This window comes from Gekko japonicus, unplaced genomic scaffold, assembly GCF_001447785.1.
Source record: "Gekko japonicus isolate JY-2015 unplaced genomic scaffold, Gekko_japonicus_V1.1 scaffold369, whole genome shotgun sequence".
Taxonomy (NCBI): domain Eukaryota; kingdom Metazoa; phylum Chordata; class Lepidosauria; order Squamata; family Gekkonidae; genus Gekko; species Gekko japonicus.
The window spans coordinates 615128-637537 of NW_015160846.1; the positions used below are offsets into that span (position 1 = coordinate 615128).

A 22410-nucleotide genomic window follows, 5' to 3' on the forward strand; every position below is an offset into this window, starting at 1 on the left:
AATTTTCCACCCGGTTTAGGGTATCTTAGTCCTTCAAGTTCTGGGGTTTTTTCCGTGTTGCTGCTTCCCAAAGCAGGCTTCATATCCGTGTGCTCTTTTCCCTTCCCCGTTCTTCCAGTTCCACCATTAGCATGATATTTCAGACTGGCTGCCAGTGTTGTTTCTGGGGGGGACGGGACTCCCACCTGCACAGTAGATTCGGGTGAATGGCTTTCTTCCGATTTGGACAGGAACGGCTCATCAAAACCTCACCTTTAGGAACCCGTAGCATGAGCAAAGCTCCCTGCAACTGCTTGATAGGCCGTTTGGTCCTTAGATGCTCCAGACAGGTGTAAAGGCACCTACTGGTTCTGTCGATCTGAGAGCAAATTCGTTTGTCCTTTCATATCGTATTTCACAAGAGCAAACAGCTGAAAGGCGCCCATTTTTGTGCTCAGGGGAAAAAACAACAAAAAGCTCTGGTTGGATTGATAGACAAAAAAGGCAAAGAGATAACAGGAATCTTCAGGCTGCTGAGCCGTTACAGACACAAAAGAGGTAGACTGCGGCGCTGCGAGCGGAAGGCACATCAGGGGCTTACGCCGTGGAGGTGTTTTCCTCCTCTTTGCTGATGGCCGGTTTGTAGATGATGCCTTTGTCTTCCTTGGTCCTTCTGCTTCTGGAACAGAACAACGGCGTTAGCAAAGGCCGAAACGGCAAGCTGTTTGAAAGCGCGATCGTTTTCCAAACTTGGGCTACCAAATGTGTGGATTTCCCCTCTGCTGTTAAGGCCTAAGTGAGCGAAGAGCTTTAATTGCTTCATAATTACCACAAGGTAAGGGCGGTGCACATCTCCTTTCCATTGGAAAGTTCCCCCATTTTACCGTGTCTGGCCAAGGAGTCCCTTGTAGAATGGTTTGCTCTCCAAGGCTAGTTGGAGTGGCCGGTACCAGGCTAGACGGGCCACCTTTCCTGACTCATTGTACGCCAGCTCCTTACACATGAAGCTGCCTTATCCTGAATCCTACCCTTGGTCCATCAAGGTCAGTATTGCCTACTCTGACTGGCAGCCACTCTCCAGGGTCTCAGGCGGAGGTCTTTCCCATCACCTCCTGCCTGGTCCTTTTAACTGGAGCTGCCGGGGATTGAACCTGGGACCTTCCGCATGCCATGCAGAGGCTCTGCCACTGAGCCACGGCCCCTCCCTACGAAATTGCCTTATCCTGAATCCTACCCTTGGTCCATCAAGATCAGTATGGTCTACTCTGACTGGCAATCGCTCTCCAGGGTCCCAGGTGCAGGTTTTTCACCCTACCTACTACCTGTTCCTTTTAACTGGTTGGGGATTGAACCTGGTACCTTCTGCATGCCAAGCAGAGGCTCTGCCACAGAGCCACAGCCCCTCCCAGCAGATATATGAGGCCCCTACAGAGCTGCCTTTGTTATTAATTTTTTTTGTCAGTTGTAGCTGACTTTATGGAGGAGGAAGAGGAGCAGGACCTTCACTACCCAAAGGAGTCTCAGAGTGGCTTTCAATCCCCTTCTCCTCCCCACAACAGAGACCCTGTGAGGCAGTGGGGCTGAGAGAGCTCTCTCTCGAGGACTGCCCTTAAGAGAACAGCTCTGAGAGAACTTGTGACTGACCCAAGGTCACCCAGCTGGCTGCATGTGGAGGAGTGGGGAATTAAACCCGGTTTTCCAGATTAGAGCCTGGCGCTCTTAACCACTACACCAAACTGGCGACCCTGTAGGGTTTCAAGGCAAAAGACATTCAGAGGTGGTTTGCATCGCAAACCTGGACTTCCTTGGTGGTCTCCCATCCAAGTACTACTAACTGGCTCCGACTTAGCTTCCAAGTTCTGATAAGATCTGAAGATGTGAGCAGTGACTCACGAAAGGTCTTCCCCTGCCACAAATTCTGGCTCTTTTCTATGGCTAAAGGTAAAGGTTTCCCTTGCTCAAAAGCCAGTCGAATCCGACTCTAGGGGGTGGTGCTCATCTCCATTTCCAAGCTGAAGAGCCAGCGCTGTCCGAAGACTTATCCGTAGTCATGTGGCTGGCATGACTAAACACCAAGGCACACGGAATGCTGCTACCTTCCCACTGAAGCAGTGCCTATTTATCTACTTGCAATTTCTTGATTTCGAACTGCTAGGCTGGCAGGAGCTGGGGCCAGAGACGGGCGTCATGTATCACTCGGGTCTCGAACTGCCGAACTACCGACCTTCCAGCCTGCAGCTCAGCGTCTTAACCTCTATGGCTACAGACAGACTAAATTGGCAGCCCGTTTCGGCTATCCAGATGAGCTCTGTCTGTCGTGCATCTATATTTCTTTTGCCACATTGAATTAGTTTTGTTCCAAATCACCACTATTCTCGCACAATACTCCCACAATACTGTAGACCAGGAAATATAACCGAGCACTGGAAAACTGAGCCAACAATCCTGACGACAGTAGCCCAACCTCTTACCTCGTTGTCCTCCGAATCAGCCAAAAGGTCAAGACCAGGACCACAACAGCTACAAGACTACTGGCCAAGACGATGGATTCCACAAAACCTGGAGGGGCGGGGAGAGAAAGGCAAGTTAGCACTCGTCGTCGGGGGCCATCAAGAGTGCGCATTGCTAACCTGTCACCATGCTCAAAGTGCTTTGGCTGCAGTGGGGGATGCAGGGCTCCTCGGAAGGAGGACCAAAACGGACAGATGGGCGAAGGACCCTTTCTGAAGAAAGATTTGTGTGTGTGTCACTAACACAAGTGCTAGCCCTGTGATGGAGAGCTTTGGAGGGGAAGCGATTCGACTGCTAAACATTACAATTATTTTGTTTCTGTCTTCAGTGTTCTCCACACAGCTCCCTTGTTGTGTTTCTCTGGGGTTGCATTGGTGAATGACCACCCCCATTAGTGTGTGTGGTTTGTAATTTTGGGGGTGTTTCTTTGCATTCTCTTGGGCCAGCCCTGGTTGACTTGATCAAATCTCTGTTCCCTCTCTCCAGAAAAGGGCTGATCCAAGTTCGGTGCATTATTCTGAGGCCTGTGGCCGAGGACAGACTCATTCAGCATTTTGATTGATTGGTTTCGAGTTAGTTGGCATTTGTTCAAATCTACGGTTAACGTGCAGAGAAGAGGTTGCGTTGCAAAGGCATGCAGGGGAGGAGGCTGAGAGATGAAGCGGAGGGAGGTCGTAATTATGGTGTCAATCACAAGATTGGCCATGGCGGTGAGGTCTTGCTTAAAACATACCTATGCTCAGTCCACTGCATACTGGGTCTTGGCAGAAGCGAGGGAAGGAAAAGGAAAATGTAAAATCACTATGATTTCCACGGAAATCAATGTTGGGAACACAAGGATCATCTTTCCCACTGGGTTTTTTTCACTCTTAGCATCTTTAGGGGATACACCTGATTAACCATGGACCTCCTGTGTCTCACAAACATGGGAAAGGATGGGCTTCACATTTCTCTGCTGTTAGTTTGGGTTTCTTTGGACTGTTGGTTCCAGACCTCACCGGATTCCGGTGCTCCAAGTTCCTTCGTGTCCAGGGCTGGCCCAAGACATTTTCAGTGCGACACGAAGTACACTTTCCTGGCAATAGGCCCCATGGAACAGAACTGAGTAGGATACCGAGCAATGTTCCCTCTAAGCTGAGGAATCTTGTGAGCAAAAATTCTACTTGGTGAGTGACTGGCATCAAAGTTGTGAGCGAGCGAGCGATTTGGCTACTGTATAAATTAGTTTACTCTGGAGCCATCCTTCCTGAGCTAAGACCAAAATGCGTGAGCTGGAAGTTAAAAAAACTGTGAGCTAGCTCACAGTTTTTTTTAACTTCCAGCTCATGCATTTTGGTCTCAGCTCAGGAAGGATGCCTCTAGAGCAGTGTTCCCTCTAAGCTGAGTTTGTGTGAGCTAGCTCACAGTTTTTTAGCTTCCAGATCACAGATTTTTGTCTTAGCTCAGGAAGGATGGCTCCAGAGTAAACTAATTTATACAGTAGCCAAATCGCTCGCTCGCTCACAACTTTAATGCCAGTAGCTCACAAAGTAGAATTTTTGCTCACAAGATTCCTCAGCTTAGAGGGAACATTGCACCAGAGCAAACTAATTGATGCAGCAGCCAAATGGCTCGCTCACAACTTTTAATGCCAGTGGCTCTCAAAGTAGGATTTTTGCTCACAAGACTCCACAGCTTAGAGGGAGCACTGATACCGAGTCGACTTGCTTAGAATTCCTCTCTCTTACACCTAAGTAGATACTTCTGTGTCGAGAGGCGGTCAGCCTCACAATGCCAGATGCTGGGGAACGATCCGTCACTGGTGGGATGCTAAACCCGGTTCTGAAGGTGGGTGGAATATTTTGCCACAGCCAGGAATGGACTGGAAGGCGGGGGGGGAAACGGCCTTGGATAAAAAGGGCTGTGGCCCAGTCCTCCCCGGAAGGGGTTGCCAACCCCAGGTTGGGGAATTCCTGGAGATTTGGATCCTAAGGAGGGAAGGGACCGCAACAGAGTATAATTCTTTAGAGTCCACCCTCCAAAGCGGCCATTTTCTCCAGGGGAAACTGATCTCTGCAGTCTGGAGATGAGTTGTAATTCTGGGAGATCTCCAGGGCCCGCCTGGAAGTTGGCAGCCTTGCTCCTGCAGTGCCTTCTGGCCACCATGGCTTGGCTGGAAGCTACTGCCACCATTCCCTTGATGCATGCAGCTTGGCTGGACTGGGTGCTGCCCTTGTCGCCGCTGGGCTAGCCGGTTCCAAGTCAGGAGACAAGGCCGTTGGCCCAGTGGGAAATGCCCCAGTAGCCGTAGTAGCCAGCCCTCCCCAGCCACATCTCTCCTTTCTCTTTGTGGCTTCTCCCACAACTGCTAATAATTGACCTGGGTGATGTATGCCCACTCTTTCTCTCTCCCCTCCCAGTGCGTCCTTTCGTGAAACGGCAACGGGTTATTTGAGGAGGACCACAGGAGATAAATGCGATGGGTGCCCTCCCACGCCGAGTTAAAGAACGTCTAGCTTTTTTTTGCTAATTAGAAGCTGAATCGTCCGGGCCTGACAACCGATCCCTAACAAGTCTCCCGGTTAACAACGAAGCAGGCAGCATGGCAGAAAGCGGTGCAGGAGTTGCAGCTGCTTTCTTACGTGCGTGCATGGTGGAGAGAGGTGGCTGCAAGCTCGAAAGGACTCCAGGATCGACGAGCGTCTGCCCAGAAACATAAGTGGCTTGGGCTTACAATTTAGTTACGCTCGCACAAAACGTTTTTGCACAGTTAAAGGCTCGGTCTTGACCATGGTTATCCCGGTGGTCGTGTACAGCTCAGCCGTTCCGTGATGGTAATTGTGTGGGGGATGGCGATCGTGAACACACACACACCCCTTCTCCAGTCTGCTTCTAAATATTGCTCGCTCAGGGGGTGGGGGACAGACTGTGGTTTTTGTGTCCTGGTTGTTGGCTTCCTTGGGGTGTCCATCAGGCTATTGGCCTGGATCCTACCCATGTTCCAACTGATGCAAGAGGGAGGAAAGGCCCCATTTGACCCCTGGAAAGGTCACGAGGATCAGGGGGTCTGTGTAGATATATTGATGTTCAGATGTATTGATGTACACCAGGGGTGGCCGAACAGCGGCTCAAGAGCCACACGTGGCTCTTTCGCACATATTTTGCAGCTCCCGGCAGGGCGGCTGGGGAAGTGAAGGGGAGGCGTGCCTCCATGATTGGTCTTCCCTTCCCGAGCCAGCATTCCCCTCCCTGGGTAGTCCCGAGGTGGAAGGGAGCAGACAAAGAGAGCAACTTTAACTGTAAATGGGTTCTCAAAGCCCCCCCCCTACAAATATCACTGGATAGATAAATATAATTGTCAATATCTGTCTTTAACCCCATTTGTTTTTATTTTTGGCAGTCTCGTTTAATGTTAATAACAAGCAAATCTGCGTATTTTCCAACAAAAACACGTAATATGTGTTCATGACCTGCAGCTCTCTAACATCTGACGTTTATTCTACGGCTGCGTTCACACACAGTAAATAATCCACTTTCAATCCACTTCCCAACGGGATTTTGCCAGTTCACACAGTAAAAATCCAGTTGGAAAGTAGATTGAAAGTAGATTGTCTTCTGTGTGTGTGAACGTGGCTTATGTGGCTCTTACGTTAAGCGAGTTTGTCCACCCCTGATGTACACCACCCTGAGCCCTGTTTTGACAGGGGAGGGCAGTTTAGAAATCTCATTTAATACATTAATAAGTAATAATAATAGGCAAAGGCAGTTTAAGGGGAGGGCTGCAATGGGAAGAGGTACTGGGTGAAATGACCCCCCGCCTCCCTTTCGCCTCAGAAAACCTGGTTGGATCCCACCCACTGATAGTGACAGGGTTTGGAACTACAGAGAACCTGTTGGCCTGGTCCAGCAAAATTGTTCTTCTATATTCTGTCCACAGTGTGTTTTCTGGCATGGTCCAGGTCTACGCAGCTGGTTGTCAGCAAGAATACAGTTAAACTTATGGAAGGGACATTTGCCAAACACAGGATGTCCCTAGGAGGAGATTCCTGTGCAGATGTGAGATGTGTGAGACTTACTTCTGTGCGTGCGTTGTATCAGTTTGTTGTGCAGTGAGTTATACAAGTGATACAGCATCGCGCATGCACGGGAGTTGGGAATTGCCAGTATGATTTATCCTTGAAAAACAGAATGTGCAATTAACTCTTGAACTGTATGTTCACTTGAACTTTCTTCTAGGGCTTTTCCACATTTTCATTTTATTTGCTTGTAAATTCCGGGTGTGTGTGTGTTGGTTTTCCCCCCATGTATTTCATACATTTTGCTCCATCTAGTGGTCGATTCAATATCACACAGGTTTATTTCCAGCATTAAAACCTGCCATTTAAATCTGCAGAGAGATATGCTGGAAATAAACTGGTGTAATATCGAATCGACCAGTAGAGGGAAAAAATACATGCGGAAAAGGGGGGAAAACCCTGAAGAAACCGGAACTTACCGGAGAGCAAAATGAGAATGCAGAAAAGCCGCTAGTGATAAATGTGTACATGTCCTTTCCCGACCTCTTTCACTACAGCTAACAACTAACAGAGAAAACGGAGTGAGTGCATGGTAAAGACCAATAGAGTAGTCTCCTTTTCACCCCGGCACAACTTTATAAACATTAGCTGAAGATAAACCCCCACGGATAACGGCTTCAGGCCCAAATGCTAGAAAAGATAAATGTAAGGTTCCATTTTCTTTTTCTGTCATCGGGATAAAGGAACATATTGGGCTGAGTGCGTAGCCCAAGCGAGACCCCATGCTGACACATGCAACCTTCACAGTGCCGCATCAAGAACATTGATGCTCATGCAGCGACCCCCAGGGCTAGAGAAATGGAAGTCTGCACAGTATGTTCAAATGCTGCGTGCCCAGTCTTTGGCAAACATCGTCCAGGTTTTCCTTTGTTAAGAGTGTGTGTCTGGGCGGCAGATTTGGACATGACTGCTCATCTGACTTGCATTTCTACCTGACCGGCAGAGGAGTTAGGATCCGGAGACTCCGCATTTCCGTTCTCTTCCATCTGCTAGGCTGAATGCTAATTGCTGTGGGCGTCTTCTTCTTGTTCCCCCAAGGTTAAAAGCGGAAGAGAAATCCAATAGTAGCAGAATGAACGTGGTTCAGCATGTTGGCCTGAGAGATACCTGCAGTCTTCAGACCGGGTTTGGCCACATTGGATTTCCAGAGGTTTCTCCAGTTTGTAAGCGGAGCAAAGCGGCTATGTTCTTGGACTCAAATAAGTTTACTAAGTGCTCATCGGAAAGGTTCCAAGTCTTAGAGTTGATCCAGCGTCCCCCGCTAGATTTTGTGCATCTACGAAGTTAAGTATTTAAAGGTCTGGAATGTCCCATGGGTGTTAATGGACTGCTAGAAGGGGCGGTCCCAAGAATATGGATGCCTGCTCTTTGGGGGAGCGACATCAATAACTCGAAAGACTATACCCTGAAATTCTAGTTGGTCTCTAAGTTGCCACTGGACTTGTTTTACTGAAGACCCACACCTTTCCCCTCTGAAACAATCAATGACTGATGTAAAACTAGATTCAGGTGGGGTCGCTGTGTAAGTTTGAAGCAATAGAACAAAGTTGGAGTCCGGGGGCACCTTTAAGACCAACAAAGCTATTAGAAGTGTGCGTGGCACACAAAAGCTTATACCCAAAATTGAACTTGTTGGTCTTAAAGGTGCCACTGAACTCAAAACTTTGTTCTAATGTGAAACTAGTTTTCCTTCCTCTTCCTTCGAAGTAGCATCCCATGGTTGATAAATGTTTGCCCTTGTCCTATTTTCTGTTCTTTTCCCTTCCCCCCTGAAGGAACCCAACAAATTGATCTTAGGAGAGATAAAGATCTCTATGTTCATTACGACCGGAACATATGTGGAAGATCTTGTTTGGGCTGAGACCATTACTCATCCTTTCTAGCATGCCTCGCCCATGATTTTTTAAACATAAGGTTATTTCTGTCAGTCGCTCCCTTGACAGAGAAAGGTGGCCCACACCTAGAAGTGTTCTTCAGGGGACCTGGGAATCGTGGCGCCCCAGAGAGAGCTCTGCAGTTCATTGGTCTGTGCTGCAGAGGCAGTGTTCCCTCTGAGCTGAGTGAATGTGAGCCAGCTCAAAGTTTTTTAGCCTCCGGCTCACACATTTCTGTCTTCGCTCAGGAAGGAGGGGGCTCCAGAGCAAACTAACTGATGCAGCAGCCAAAGTCGCTCGCTCGCAGCCTTAATGCCAGCAGCTCACAGGGTAGAATTTCTGCTCACAAGGCTCCACAGCTGAGAGGGAGCATTGGCTGTAAGTATGTGCACAAAATGGTGCGTTCCAATACCGTGTGACCCTAACAAATGTGACCAACAAATGACTTGTGGTGCAACTGGGTATCTTTTTCTTTTTCTGGTGAGTACTGTGTGTGTGTGCCTGGAAGTCTTTGTTGACTTCTGGTGACCCTTAGTGGGGCTTGGACATTTCAGGGAGGTGGCTTGCCATTGCCTGCCTCTGGCCTCCTGGCCCTGGTATTCCCTGGAGGTCTCCCATCCAAGTACTTGCCAGGGTCGGCCCTGCGTAGCTTCCGAGATCTGACGATATTGGGCTTGCCCAGGCTATCCAGGTGCAGCTGGGACAGTCAGGTGTGCAAAGGAAACAGAGAATACCTGAGCATGCCTCTGTCGTTGAAGACGAAGCAGCTCTTCACCTGTCCTTTTCTCTGTTGTTTACCGGGTATGTGTTCGGCAGAACTGGGGCCCCTGGCCTCTCTTGTCAGTGGCAGCAGGTATGTGGGATGGATGCGTGCCCCTTGGGCAGCAGTTAATTGGCATCATCTACTAGAGCCAGTGTAGCATAGTGGATAAGAGTGTCGGACCAGTCTCTCAAAGGCCTGGGTTCGAATCCTGACTCCGCCATGGAAGCTTGCTGCGTGACCTTGGGCCATTCTCACTCTCTCAGCCTAACCCTACCTCACAGGGTTGTTGTGAGGATAAAACGGGGGCGAGGGGGAGGACGTCAGCTGCCTTGAGTTCCCATTGGACAGAAAGGTGGGGTATAACTTAATTAAATAAGAAGAAGAATGCTAACGTTTACATATCGGTTTTCTGACCTTTTCTCTTCCTTCGAATTAAGTTTTCAGTAAGAGTTTACATCTTGGTTTTTATTATACATCAGTGCAAAAATACAAAATAGAATAACATTAGAATAACAACATTTTTGGTGCCCCCCCCCCCAACCTGCAACCATTATTCCCAAAACCAGGAGAGAATAAAGAATCTTTTTGACAGAAAAAAATTGCCATCTTCGATCATTTTTCAAGTAAGTTCGGCTTTCTGTTCACTGTTTAAGGTTCGGAAACCGAAAGAGGCAGGAAACTCAGGACTTTCCAAGGTGTTACCTAGCACCAAATCTAGGTTTGCCGTCGGAGTGTATGCTTCACAATTCTGTGCATGTTTCAGTGTGTGTGTGTATCTGGGTGGGGTTTCCTGATCAGCCGAGAATCGAGGTATACCAGACTTCTTTTGTACAGTTGTGTACGGATGCAAACTTATTTTGTCTGGTAAGCAAGGAGAGACGTAGCTTCCTTGGCATTAAAGGGGAATTCTATAAGCCGAAAGAATAAATATCACGCTTTCTGCCCAGCCCATTTAAAGTAACTACAAGTGCATTAGAAACCTAGTGAAGGCATACACTCCCCCTCCCCCGGGTTCTTCCACAGTTGCAAGACGATAGCCAAGCGTGCTTTTCTTCATCACCAGACTTTGTACTTTGAGACTCTAGTCCGGTTTGCACAGAAGCGACCGAATAAGAACAAAAACGTCCCGCTCTCCCGAATCAGAGCCGGGTGCCTGCTCAGTTACGCAGGTGCTCTTTCCTTGTTTTGTGTTTTTTTTGGACAAGCTTTGTCTTTGAGTTGATCTGTCCATCGTTCCGAGCCACGTCAGAAGTTCCCCGCGGGCTTGCGTGACCCACAGATCAGATGGCTAATTTTTGCACCCATTACAGTGGGTTTTTTTTTTTTTTACAATCCAGCATTATGAGTATTTTCTGGGGGGGGGTGTTACGTGTCAATCTCCTCGAGGGCTTCCTCGGACGCTTTCAATTTCCCCACAAAGAGTTTCCCTGCAATGCAAAGTTGTGATTCCGTTTAGGTGGGCAAGCCCCTAGCAACTTCAGCAGTTTGGCAAATAAAATCGTGCCTCCCCCTAGTCTAAACTCTGGGGGTGGAAACTGCTGGCATGTCCCAGCTAATTTATGAAGACCCTGTAGGCTTTTCAAGGCAAGAGACGGGGTTACTTAACAGGGGTCATTTCCTGCCGGAATGTACCGGAACAGCACTCCAGCAGTAAGAAGCCCAGGGGCGGGGGGGCCCTACCGCCTTTCCTGGCCCGCCTGCCTGCCTAGCCCTGCCTGGGGGATTTAAATGCCTTTAAAGGCATTCTAAACATGCCTGGGTTTCCTGCCCGATCTTCTCCAGGTGCCCTGCGGCTGCAGAGCACCTGGAGATGATCTGACAGGGAACCCAGGCATGTTTGCATACATTCCCTTTGTCAGGATGTGTGGCATATGCAAATGAGTTATGCCAATGAGACCCTGCACCTCTTTTTCTACAAAATGACCCCTGGCCGTTCCTATATTTTGAAAAGCAAAAAAAGAGGACACATTTCCCGACAGGCTACTTCAAACAAGGGCTCACGATGACCAATCTCGTTTTAAATACCTCTGCTATCGAAGCTGGGACCGTTGCTACGAACAAGGAATATTCCTCACCTTCCGACCCCAAAAAGAGGACATATTACAGACACCAAAAGAGGAGGGCATGTCCTCTAAAGGGAGGACATCTGGTAACCTTGCAAAAGACGGACAGAGGTGGTTTGCAACCCTGGATTTCCTTGGAGGTCTCCCACCCAAGTACCAACCAGGGCCGGCCCTGCTTAGCTTCCACAATGCTTCCACTTACTGCCCCGACTTCCAATTTTTAATTTTATTTGTGGCACTCCCTGGGGGTGTGCGGGGGTGTGTGTGTCTGTGTGCGGTGCCCCCGACATTTAAAGCCCCCCCCAAAAAAATTAAAAAAATCCTGGCTACGGGCCTGACCTGACACTACGTTTTAGGGCACACGTGCCCCGGCCCGACAAAGTGACATTTATGTCAGATCCAGCCCTCATAACAGGTGAGTTTGACACCCCTGCTCTAAATAATATAAATGCTAATACGCTTAAGGGATAAAAGAACCATCCCATTTCAGGATTTGATTTTCTGGTGCAAGGCAGTTGGCTGTCAAGATGCTTATCGTCCCTCTCCCCCCGCATCCAACCTTTGCTCAACCTGAAATTTGCTGAAACCTAAAAACCTGAAAACAGGCTACAATCACGAACTTTCGTTGTCATAAAGCATCCTGCAGTGATGCTGCGCAGACAGAGCAGATGGAAACCGCACCCCTTGAGAATATTCGGTGGCGATGCTAGTTCTAAAACAGAGGCAATTGGTGTCCGCTCTAGCAAATTCTCTGGAGTGGAGCAGGGTTGTAGCAAACTGCTTGTGAGGATTAACTCTCACGAAGGGAATTTAGTTGAGGACTTCCTCTTTGTTTAAACCCCAGTTTGATGTATAGAAACGGGTGAGGGGCAAAATTAGACACTGTGATCTCAAGTCTCCTACCGGACAAGATTGTTTTCACCCACAAAACTGGGACGTTCAAAGCTGATTGAAAGAACGGCTCGCAAAAGGTTGTCCCGTGTCGCTTACCTTGTTGGAAGGAGACGAAAACCATCCTTTCAAACTCCTGCACTTTCCGGAAGTTGTCCACCATTTCTATGGGGGCGGGATCATCCAGCTGTGTGCAATACAAAGCCGTCTGAAGGGCCATCAGCTGTGGGCGGAACATGCAAACACACAACACACAGTCAAGGAAAGGTGCACATTTGCCTTGGAGGCAAATTTGTTCCCTTGCCTAATTGTTGTGACGGTGGCTATGTTCCCTGACATCCAACGTAAGTTGAACTTGCTGGTAAGATGAAGACTTGATGCCGAATCATGGTTCTTTTTGACTGCTTTGGATAGTTTTGTGAAACCAGCAGTCAGCTTGAAGGTGGTCACTCAAACCCTGGTTTGTCTTGACAAGTGCTGGTTCACTATGGCCAAGCAACTGTAAGCCAAGGATAGTTTCAGAGGAAGCCCTGAACTGATAAAGCCCGGGCTAATCCGATCTCGTCAGATCTCAGAAGCTAAGCAGGGTCGGCCTTGGCTAGTATTTGGAAGGGCGACCTCCAAGGAATACCAGGGTCGTGATGGAGAGGCAGGCAATGGCAATGACAAGGAACTGTTCCAGTTGGCAGCAGAGGATAGGACCCGAAGCAATAGGTTTAAATTACATGCAGAAAGGTATTGGCTGGATATCAGGAAAAACCGATTCACAGTCAGAGTGGTTCCAAGGTGGAATCAGGTGCCTAGGGAGGTGGTGAGCTCCCTCTCACTGGCAGCTTTCAAGAAGGGGCTGGACGAATATTTGTCAGAGATGCTTTCGGGTGGTCCTGCATTGGGCAGGGGGCTGGACTAGATGGCCTCTATGGCCCCTTCCAACTGCAATTCTATAAACCACCTCTGAAACATCTCTTGCCTTAAAGAACAAACCTAGCTCACCACCTAGTGGTGCGTAACGCTAAAAGAGCTAAAACTTCTGGCTGCCAGACAATCTTAGGATTTCCTGCCTATTCTACACACAATGCCATATGATTAATTAATTAATTAGTTCGTTTCAGAGGGCAGCCATGTTGGTCGACGGTAGAACAGCTAGATTCAAGCCCAGGAACACCTTAGAAGCCAACAAGATTTTCGGACCTTCGAGGACCCAAGCTCCCTTCATCAGATACAAATAGGAATGCAGATCCCTGAGTCCTTATATCTCAGTCTGAAGTTGGGAAGGTATGTTGCAAAGAGGAGACTCAGGGAGTGCCTGTGGGCTTGGAAGCCAGATACAGCAGAGCCAGGATATTGGCATATATGCAACATGTGAGACAGACCTGTGGAACCTTCGTTCAGACAAAGAGTTAATACACCAACTTCAAACCGTGGTTTCAAATCCTAACTATGGTGAGGGATTTAGGGAAGTGACCTGTGTGCAGATGATCACACCAACCGTACTTTTTTTTTAAAAAAATTTTAATTCAGTTTTCCATTTTCCACAACAAATATAACAAATATCATAAAAGAAAAGTAGATTATAAGATAGCCATGGGGGGGGGGGAACATTCTGTTCAGTATAGACAATTAATTGACATGTTAATCAACATTTACCACAGGTGAAGAGTGTTTATTATATCTGGTATTCTTGAGAAACCAGGTAGGATAAAATAGGTAGCCATATACTAGTAAGTTCGCTATACCCATCATTAACCTTTGCTGGGTTCATTATGTCTGTTATTTTTTCCTTTATATAAAAGTTCCATAACTTCTTATACCATATGTTTAAGGTTAGTTTACTTTCTGATTTCCATTTTGATGCTATGGTTGTTCTTGCTGCAAATAACAATAAAGCTATCCTTTTTTCTGTACAATAGATAAGTCATTTTCAGTTCTAAGATTTAAGAGAATTGATTCTGGATTCTTATTTATGATAACACCAACCGTACTTTAACCAAACTGTGGTTCTGTGTAGGTAGAACATTGGGAGGGGGAGGAGGAGGAGGAGGAGGAGGAGGAAGAAGAAGAGATTAGATTTATACCTCTCCCTTCACTCGGAGTCTCAGAGCAGTTTACAGCCTCCTTTCCCTTCCCCTCCCCACAACAGACACCCTGTGAGGTAGGTGGGGCTGAGAGAGCTCTCTCTCAAGGACTACTCTTGAGAGAACAGCTCTGAGAGAACTTGTGACTGACTAAAGGTCACACCAGCAGCTGCATGTGGAGGAGTGGGGAATCAAACCCAGTTCTGCCAGATTAGAGTCCATGCTCTTAACCACAACACCAAACTGGCTGTCAGTACATACATATTTTATTAACAATTACAGGCAACGTCATGAACTGTAGAACTCATAGTAATACGCTTTCCATAGCCACTTGCCTGTTCCCGTGAAATATATACTGGGTTCCGGAAAACCGTCCAAAGAACACTTGGGTAGCAGGGGGGCGTGGTCAGGGATCCTTCATAACGGTAATACTCATCCAGTCTATCTGGAAGCAGTTCTTGGATGTTGAAACCGGAGATGTATGTTTCCTGATCTAGAAAAAGGTAGACTGTGTTTTAATAACGGCATCCTTTATGTCCTACCTTTCTGCTGCTTTCTTTTGGGTATAAAATATCCCCCACCACCACCACTACTGTCTGTTGACCTCTCTGCCATAATTCCTGTTGGAATGGTTAATCTCTGTTAGCCGAATCGCCAGTTAGAAACACGCATTAGCTGTACCATGCATCTAATGAAGTGTTGGATTTGCCTGTAAAGGCCAGCTGTGACTCAACAGCACATTCCATGACCACATGGAATGTGCTCACTTTGAGGGATGGACCAGAGGGTTCATCGAGTGGACAGATGCATTTCTGTTAAGGTAGGAGAAGCCATCAGGTAATCTTAGGCTGCGATCGTACGCACAATCAGACCCGACACAGGTGTGAATGTCGGGCGGATTTAAAGGGCGCGATCAGACAACAACATCTGGGAAGCGCCCTGCAGCCGTCGGCAACCCATTCTGCTCTGCTGCAGAAGCGGAGTTAAAAGACACCGGGGAAACTCCGGTAGTAAACAAGTTGTGACGAGCCACGGACGGACTTTCCCATGTCTGATCGCTCCAGCGTGCTCTCATGGCGTCGGAATGGTCTGATCAAGGCCAACCCGACTCCGTGCCATTGTTCCCACCCCCTTCACAGTATGTGCATCATCGCAAACTCCATAGGGAGCACTTGGTGTGGAGCAGTGTTTCCTCTAAACTGAGTTAGTGTGAGCTAGTTAGTGTGAGCCGGCTCACACATTTTTGTCTTAGCTCAGGAAGGAGGGCTCCAGAGCAAACTAATTTATGCAGTAGCCGAATCCCTCGCTCACAACTTTAATGCCAGGAGCTCACAAAGTGGAATTTTTGCTCACAAGACTCCACAGCTTAGAGGGAGCATTGGTGCGGAGGAGCGATTAATCGATCTTTCGTTTAAGTGCATGGGGGGGGGAAACGGCACAAAAAACCTCCGACTCACCCGCAGTTGTGTCTGATCACACACTGACGGACTGTGCCCACAGCCTCGAAGGGAGGTGTGATTGTGCAACTGCGGGTCAAATTCCTCCGGAGGAAATAGCCTCACTCCCCCCCCCCATTTTTTCTGGCATGTGTGACCGCAGCCTTAGTGAGTGCCATCAAGTTGCAGCGGACTTATGGCAACTCTGTTGTACCGGCTTGCAGGTTCTGAGTATCAGGTGCCAGGAGTCAGGCAAGGCAGGGCCATTCAGTCCAAGGTCAGGGGTCCAGAGGTCAGGCAAAGCAGAGACAGTGGCTTAGCATCTATCATAAGTGTTGTGTCCACACCTAACAGCTTCTCTTGGCCAGTATTTATGGCCCCATGCCTAAGGGGTCACGCTTGCAGCCAGCTGTTCAGAAGCAATCCTATAACTACTTGTCTTCATTATCAGTGAGCAACTGGTGCTGGGCTAGGAGGCGTGCACTATGCCGTCTTTTCTGTAGCTCTGTTCTCAGCCTCTGTCTGCAGTGCTCTAAGGGTGTGGGTGATACTGGTGGGCTGGGAACAGCCAACTGAGGTTCACCTGCTTAATCAAGGCTGGAGGGTGTCGGTGGCTCTGCACCAGCTGTTGGCTTGGAATCCTGACAAGTCTGCAGCTCATTTTCCTGCTTGTCGGTTTCTCCTGTTAACTCAAGGCTGGCTGCATGGGGCTCCTCTCCTCCTGAGGAGTCCTCTTTTCCTGAGGACTCCTTGCTATTGCTGAGCCCTGGCTGACCTACAACATCTGTAGGGTTTTCATTGCAAGAGATGTTCAGAGGTATTTTTCCACCGCCTGCCTCTGCATAGCCACCCTGGACTTCCTTGGTGGTCTACCATCTAGGGTTGACCCTGCTTAGCTTGGTTCACTGATTGTTCATAAACTGTAGGAGTATCTTCTGCCTGAGACTTGCATTCCAGCCTTTTTAAACCCAACATGAAACCAAATTAACCCCACGTCAATAAGGAACAAGTTTGCTATGCAGGGTTATCCTAAACAGGCTAATTCGAAGGTTTCTGACTTGGCTGCTTTGGGCTGTGGAATTGTCACGCAGTTGGCCCACCCCCCTTCCTACCTTTGTATTTCACATTCTGCAAATGATTGAAGAGCTTTTCATAGGAAGGGTTGAACCGGCCTACCTGTAACAAATGGACAGGGTAGATTGTTGAAGGGGAGTCACAACTGTATGCCATTTTAGGTGAACCATGAGTACTCAAGAGGTCACTTTGGAGCACAAGTAAAAATGGCAGAGCGGCAAGCACGGATCTGAGTGGAGGAGCACCTTCCAGTTTGGGAGAATCGGGTTTGATTCCCCACTCCTCCACTTGCACCTGCTGGATGACCTTGGGCAAGCCACAGTTCTGTCAGAGCTGTTCTCTCAGGAGCAGTCCCCGAAAGAGCTCTCCCAGCCCCGCCTACCTCACAGGGTGTCTGTTGTGGGGAGGGGAAGGAGTTTGTGAGCCGCTCTGAGCGAAGAGCGGGGTATGAATCCAATGTTCTCCTCCTCCTTCTCTGGCCCTGTTGACCGGGAGATGTGGGGACAGTAGGTCAGTAGATCTTGGGCACCTTCTAGTAGGTGGGGCTGCTTGTTAATTTGTGATGAGGTCCATGTGGGAGGGGCCGTGACTAAGTGGTAGAGCCTCTACTTGGCATGCAGGTTCAGTCCCCAGTATTTCAGCATCACCAGTTAAAGGGACCAGGCGGTAGGTGATAAGAAAGACCTCCGCCTGAGACCCTGGAGAGCGGCTGCCAGTCTGAGTAGGCAATACTGACCTGGACGCACGAAGAGTCTGATTCAGTGTATAGGGCAGTTTCATGTGTTCATGTATTATACAGGAGGGGCCGTGGCCCAGTGGCAGAGCCTCTGCTTGGCATGCAGAAGGTCCCGGGTTCAATCCCCAACATCTCCGATTGAAAAAGGACCAGGTAGCAGGTGATGGGAAAGGCCTCCACCTGAGACCCTGGAGAGCAGCTGCCAGTCTGAGTACAGTACTGACCTTGATGGACTGATTCATGAAATCACATGAAATCTCATGAAGCTGCCTTATACTGGATCAGACCATGAGTCCATCAAAGTCAGTAGTGTCTACTCAGACTGGCAGTGGCTCTCCAGGGTCACAGGTGGTGGTCTTTCCCATCACCCTATGGGTGTTCCTTTTAACTGGAGATGCCGGGGCAGAGGCCCCACCACTGAGCCACATCCCCTCTTTTAAGCATGAAGCAATTTCATGAGTTCATCTGCTCGGCATGCAGAAGGTCCCAAGTTCAGTCCCCGGCGTCTCCAGTTAAAAGTACTCAAGAGCAGGGGATGTGAAAGACCTTCACCTGAGACCCACTGCCTGTCTGAGTAGACAGTGCAGACTTTGATGGACCAGTGATCTGATTCAATATAAGGCAGCTTATTTTGGTTCTTCCTATATTTCTGTCCCAGCTATCTCCCCAGTGAGGGACCCAAACCAGGCTTCACCATTCTCCTCTTCCCAATTTTACCCTCACAACGACCCTGCGAGGTTGGTTAGGCTGAGACTGTGCAACCGGCCAAGATCATGAGCCAGCTTTCATAGCACGAGGGGGGATTCGAACCTGGGTAATCACTGCGCCACACTGGATTTTGTGTGGCTTTCCTGCCTTAGGCAGCAGACGTCTCATCTCAGCCCTTCTGCTTGGTTTACTCCTTTGTTTTCTGTGAAACAATCTACGCCACCCATTTAGTGGGCATAGCAACCTCTTGGCAAGGCGCAAACATCTCCATAATTGGGTCCCATATTTTTTCCCCGTCACCCCTTGACCCGTTCTCACTAGAATAATGGTGCCCTGCGGTTAGCAATCTCTTTTACCTCATTCCAAAATACCCAATAGTCATAATTATAGTTCACTCACCGGCTGGCAAAATAACACTGGGAGCACAATACAGACCAATGCTTTAGAGGACTGAAATGTGTATTTGTGTGTGTGTGAGAGAGAGGAGTCCCCTTTTCTGTTTTCAACGAATGCAGTACGAAGGGTGTATTTGCACTGGTTTGTCTATATACCCTGAGGCTGAAAAGCAGCTTTTGGAACATGGTCCTCCTCTCCGCCTCCATTTTCTCACAATTAATTAATTGCTGTGCGGCAGCGTGTGTAGTATAAATAAGACCAAAAGAGGCTGTGTATAAGTGCTTGAAGACACAGAAACAATTTGCAAAAAAAGGTGATTTGTAATTCAATGAAATATTTAAAAAAGTATTTCATAAAGTATACAACAAAGTTCTAAAAATTGAATGATGACACTGCTGGATATTATGTTAGTGGATATTATGTTAGTTTCGTGAGCAGGGGTCATTTCATAGAGAAAGAGGTGCAGGAGCTCATTAGCGTAACTCATTTGCATATCCCGCCCTCCCGGGCCGCTTTGGCGGGAGGGCGGGATAAAAATCAAATAAATAAATAAATAAATAAATATGCCACACCCCCTGGCATCACCGGAAGTGTGTCAGAAGGCAACACCCACCACTCAGGCTCCACTGGACTGTTTTGGATTGCTAGCTATTGGGGGGGGGACGCGCAAATCTGCCCTCACAGAGGAGGGAGAGCTTGTACCTGAAGGCGGGCCGGGGGGAGGGGGCTCTGCAACTTACCTGGCTGCTTCTTGCTCCTCGTGGCCCGAATGAGGGCTGCTGGGAGCAGGGGGCGGGGCTTGTTGGATGTGCCCGCCCCCTGGGTTCCTTACTGCCGGAGCTCCGCTCCTGTGTGCTCCCGCAGGAAATGACCCCTGTTCATGAGTCTTCTTCTAATAAGGACCGATATATAACTTCAGTCTGCAAAAACCATTTTTTCTACTTTTGGGCAAGTCTGTATGTATTAGTTGTTGTAGGTTTTCTGGGCTGTCACAGAGAGTCCTCCATCTTTCTGTGCTATACCTCTGAGGATGCCAGTCACAGCTGCTGGCGAAACGTCAGGCCCTACAATGCCAAGACCACACAATCCGGAAAATCCAAAACAGCTAATGAACTCCGGCCGTGAAAGCCTTCAACAGCGTAAGTCTGTATACAGTTAACAAATCATTATTTGTCACAACAGGAAATATAAATTCCTATGGAAATTTGCAAGGCATAACAAGAATCTATGGACGGGCCACTGCCACAGGAAGTGGTGGGTGCTACAAGCATGGACGACTTCAAAAGGGAATTAGATAAGCATCTGGAGCAGAGGTCCATCAGTGGCTATTAGCCACAAGGCAGAGATAGGGACTCTGGGGCAAGTGATGCTCTGTCTTCTTGGTGCTTGGGGGGGTCAACAGTGGGATGGCTTCTAATGTCCTGGCCCCGCTGGTGGACCTCCTGATGGCCCCTGGTATTTCTGGCCACTGTGTGACACAGAGTGTTGGACTGGACGGGCCACTGGCCTGATCCAGCATTGGCGTCTCTTATGTTCTTATGGCCACCACACTCGACAGAACGAGCTCGAAGAGTGGACTCCCACTTTCTAAAAACACTTGGTGGGCACGGGCACCAGGTCGGGGATGCCTGCCTAACAGTATGAAAATGCTGCTGTTGTTTTGAACATGCCTCATGAGGTCCGCCTAGTGGGAAGCCTCTAAGCTGAGTTAGTGTGAGGCTAGCTCACAGTTTTTTAGCCTCCGGCTCACACATTTTTGTCTCGGCTCGGGAAGGAGGGCTCCAGAGCAGACTAATTTATACAGCAGCCAAATCGCTCGCTCACAACTTTAATGCCAGCAGCTCACAAAGTAGAATTTTTGCTCACAAGACTCCACAGCTTAGAGGGAGCGTTGGTAGGAAATGTGTTCTGCAGCTATTGCTGGATCACGAAAAAAGAGACTCTCTTACCTGTATCAGGATTCCCAAGACCGCCAGTCCGTCGGACTTGTCCGCCGCTGAATCCATATCTAGATATAGGTCGGAGTTATAATGTACAATATGGAGCTACGGAGAGGAATTGAAACGACAAACAGGGTCAACGGGAATACATAGGAAGCTCACAGAACTTAGAAAAGGGCACGGGGCCTACTGAGTGTCCCGTTTGCATTGTTTCTTTAGAAAAACACAGTCAAGGGTTGGGTTTGTTTGTTTTTTGAATTACCGGCAGGGCTCTTTTTGTAGAAAAAGCCCAGCAGGAACTCATTAGCATAATAGGCCACACCCAACAGCAACACTCATTAGCATATTAGGCCACACCCCTGACAGCACCACTCATTAGCACATTAAGCCACAGGCCACACCCCCATGTTACCAGAAGTGTGGTCATCCAGCCACACCCACCTTTCCCTTCTTATTCTGTTTACCTTGTTTGCTGTCAAAACCCAGGGCTTTTTTTGTAGCAGGAACTCCTTTGCATGTTAGGCCACACACCCCTAAAGTAGCCAATCCTAATGGGTTTCTGCTCTTGGGCGTGGCCTATTATGCTAATGAGTTCCTGCTGGGCGTGGCCAACACGGGAGCCAGCCAGAACTCCGTCCCTGTGCGTTCCTGCCCAAAAATAGCCCTGCCGTTCTGCATACATTCTGAAAATCAGGACAAATGAATAGACCACAGTGATAGCTCAAAATGCTGCAGCAAGAAACAATGCAATCCAGGAAAATTTCCATGTCTGTGCAACTTCCACTCATTCAGAGAGGCTGAAGTTACAGGAAGGTAGATTTCAGCAGAGTGTTTTGAGAAATGGCCTATCGGTAAGAGCGGTTCAGGAGTTACAGCAGTGGAACCAGTTGCCCTCTGGGTGGGCTCTTCCTTGCTGGAGTTAGTCAAAGAAAGGTCACACAGGCTCAGTGGAAGACTGCTTGGCATGCAAAAGGCCCCAGGTTCAATCCCCGGCATCTCCAGTTAAAAGGATCAGTGTAGAAGGTGACATGAAAGACCTCTGACCCTGGAGAGCCACTGCCAGTCTGTGCAGACAAGATTGACCAGGATGGACCCAGGGTCTGATTCAATATAAGGCAGCGCTGTGTGTTCATGCAAACAGAAGGCCCCAGGTTCAATTCCCGGTATCTCCAGTTGAAAAGGACCAAGCAGTAGGTGATGGGAAAGACCTCCACCTGAGATCCTGGAAAGCAGCTGCCGGTCTGAGTAGACAACACTGACCTGGATGGACAAAGGGTCAGATTCAGCAGAAGGCAGCTTCATGTATCACAGGGGAAGGGCTGGGGCTCAGTGGCAGAGCCTCTGCTTGGCATGCAGAAGGTCCCAGGTTCAATCCCCGGCAGCATCTCCAGTTTAAAAAGGACCAGGCAGGAGGTGGTGGGAAAGACCTCTGCCTGAGACCCTGGAGAGCTGTAAAGAGGGGCCGTGGCTCAGTGGGAGAGCATCAGCTTGGCATGCAGAAGGTCCCAGGCTCAATCCCCGGCATCTCCAGTTAAAAATGGATCTGACAGTAGGTGATGTGAAAGACCTCTGCCTGAGACCCTGGAGAGCGGCTGCCAGTCCGAGTAGACAATACTGACCTCGACGGACCAAGGGTCTGATTCAATACAAGGCAGCATCATGTGTGTTCCTGTGTGATGGTCCTCTGTCACAGATGCTCCAGTGTGGTTTGAGCAGGATGTCGGACTAGATGGCCCATTCCCCAAATCTGTGCATCTGTGCTTTTCTTCACAAGCCCCATTGAGTTAAATGGTGGTTGCACAGATTAGTGGACTGCTACAAAGCCTACATTGATGCCTGATTAGGAGGATCAGAATTCCAGAAAGAGCGGCCCTGGTCTTGGAGGGCGGATGTACAGACAGCAAAGCAA

General features: G+C 48.7%; 1 protein-coding gene across 1 annotated transcript in view; it reads right to left on the minus strand.

The window, feature by feature from the left end:
* Positions 1–576: 576 nt before the first annotated feature.
* The window catches only part of CA12 (carbonic anhydrase XII), a 41095-nt gene continuing 19261 nt past the window's right edge, over positions 577–22410 (minus strand). Inside the window, exons 5-10 of the mRNA XM_015420113.1 lie at positions 20511–20606; positions 16760–16823; positions 14547–14704; positions 12236–12359; positions 2451–2538; positions 577–658 (exon numbers count right to left, since the gene is read on the minus strand). Of these exons, the coding sequence (XP_015275599.1) occupies positions 577–658; positions 2451–2538; positions 12236–12359; positions 14547–14704; positions 16760–16823; positions 20511–20606 (612 nt within the window). The remainder of the gene's footprint in view (positions 659–2450; positions 2539–12235; positions 12360–14546; positions 14705–16759; positions 16824–20510; positions 20607–22410) is intronic.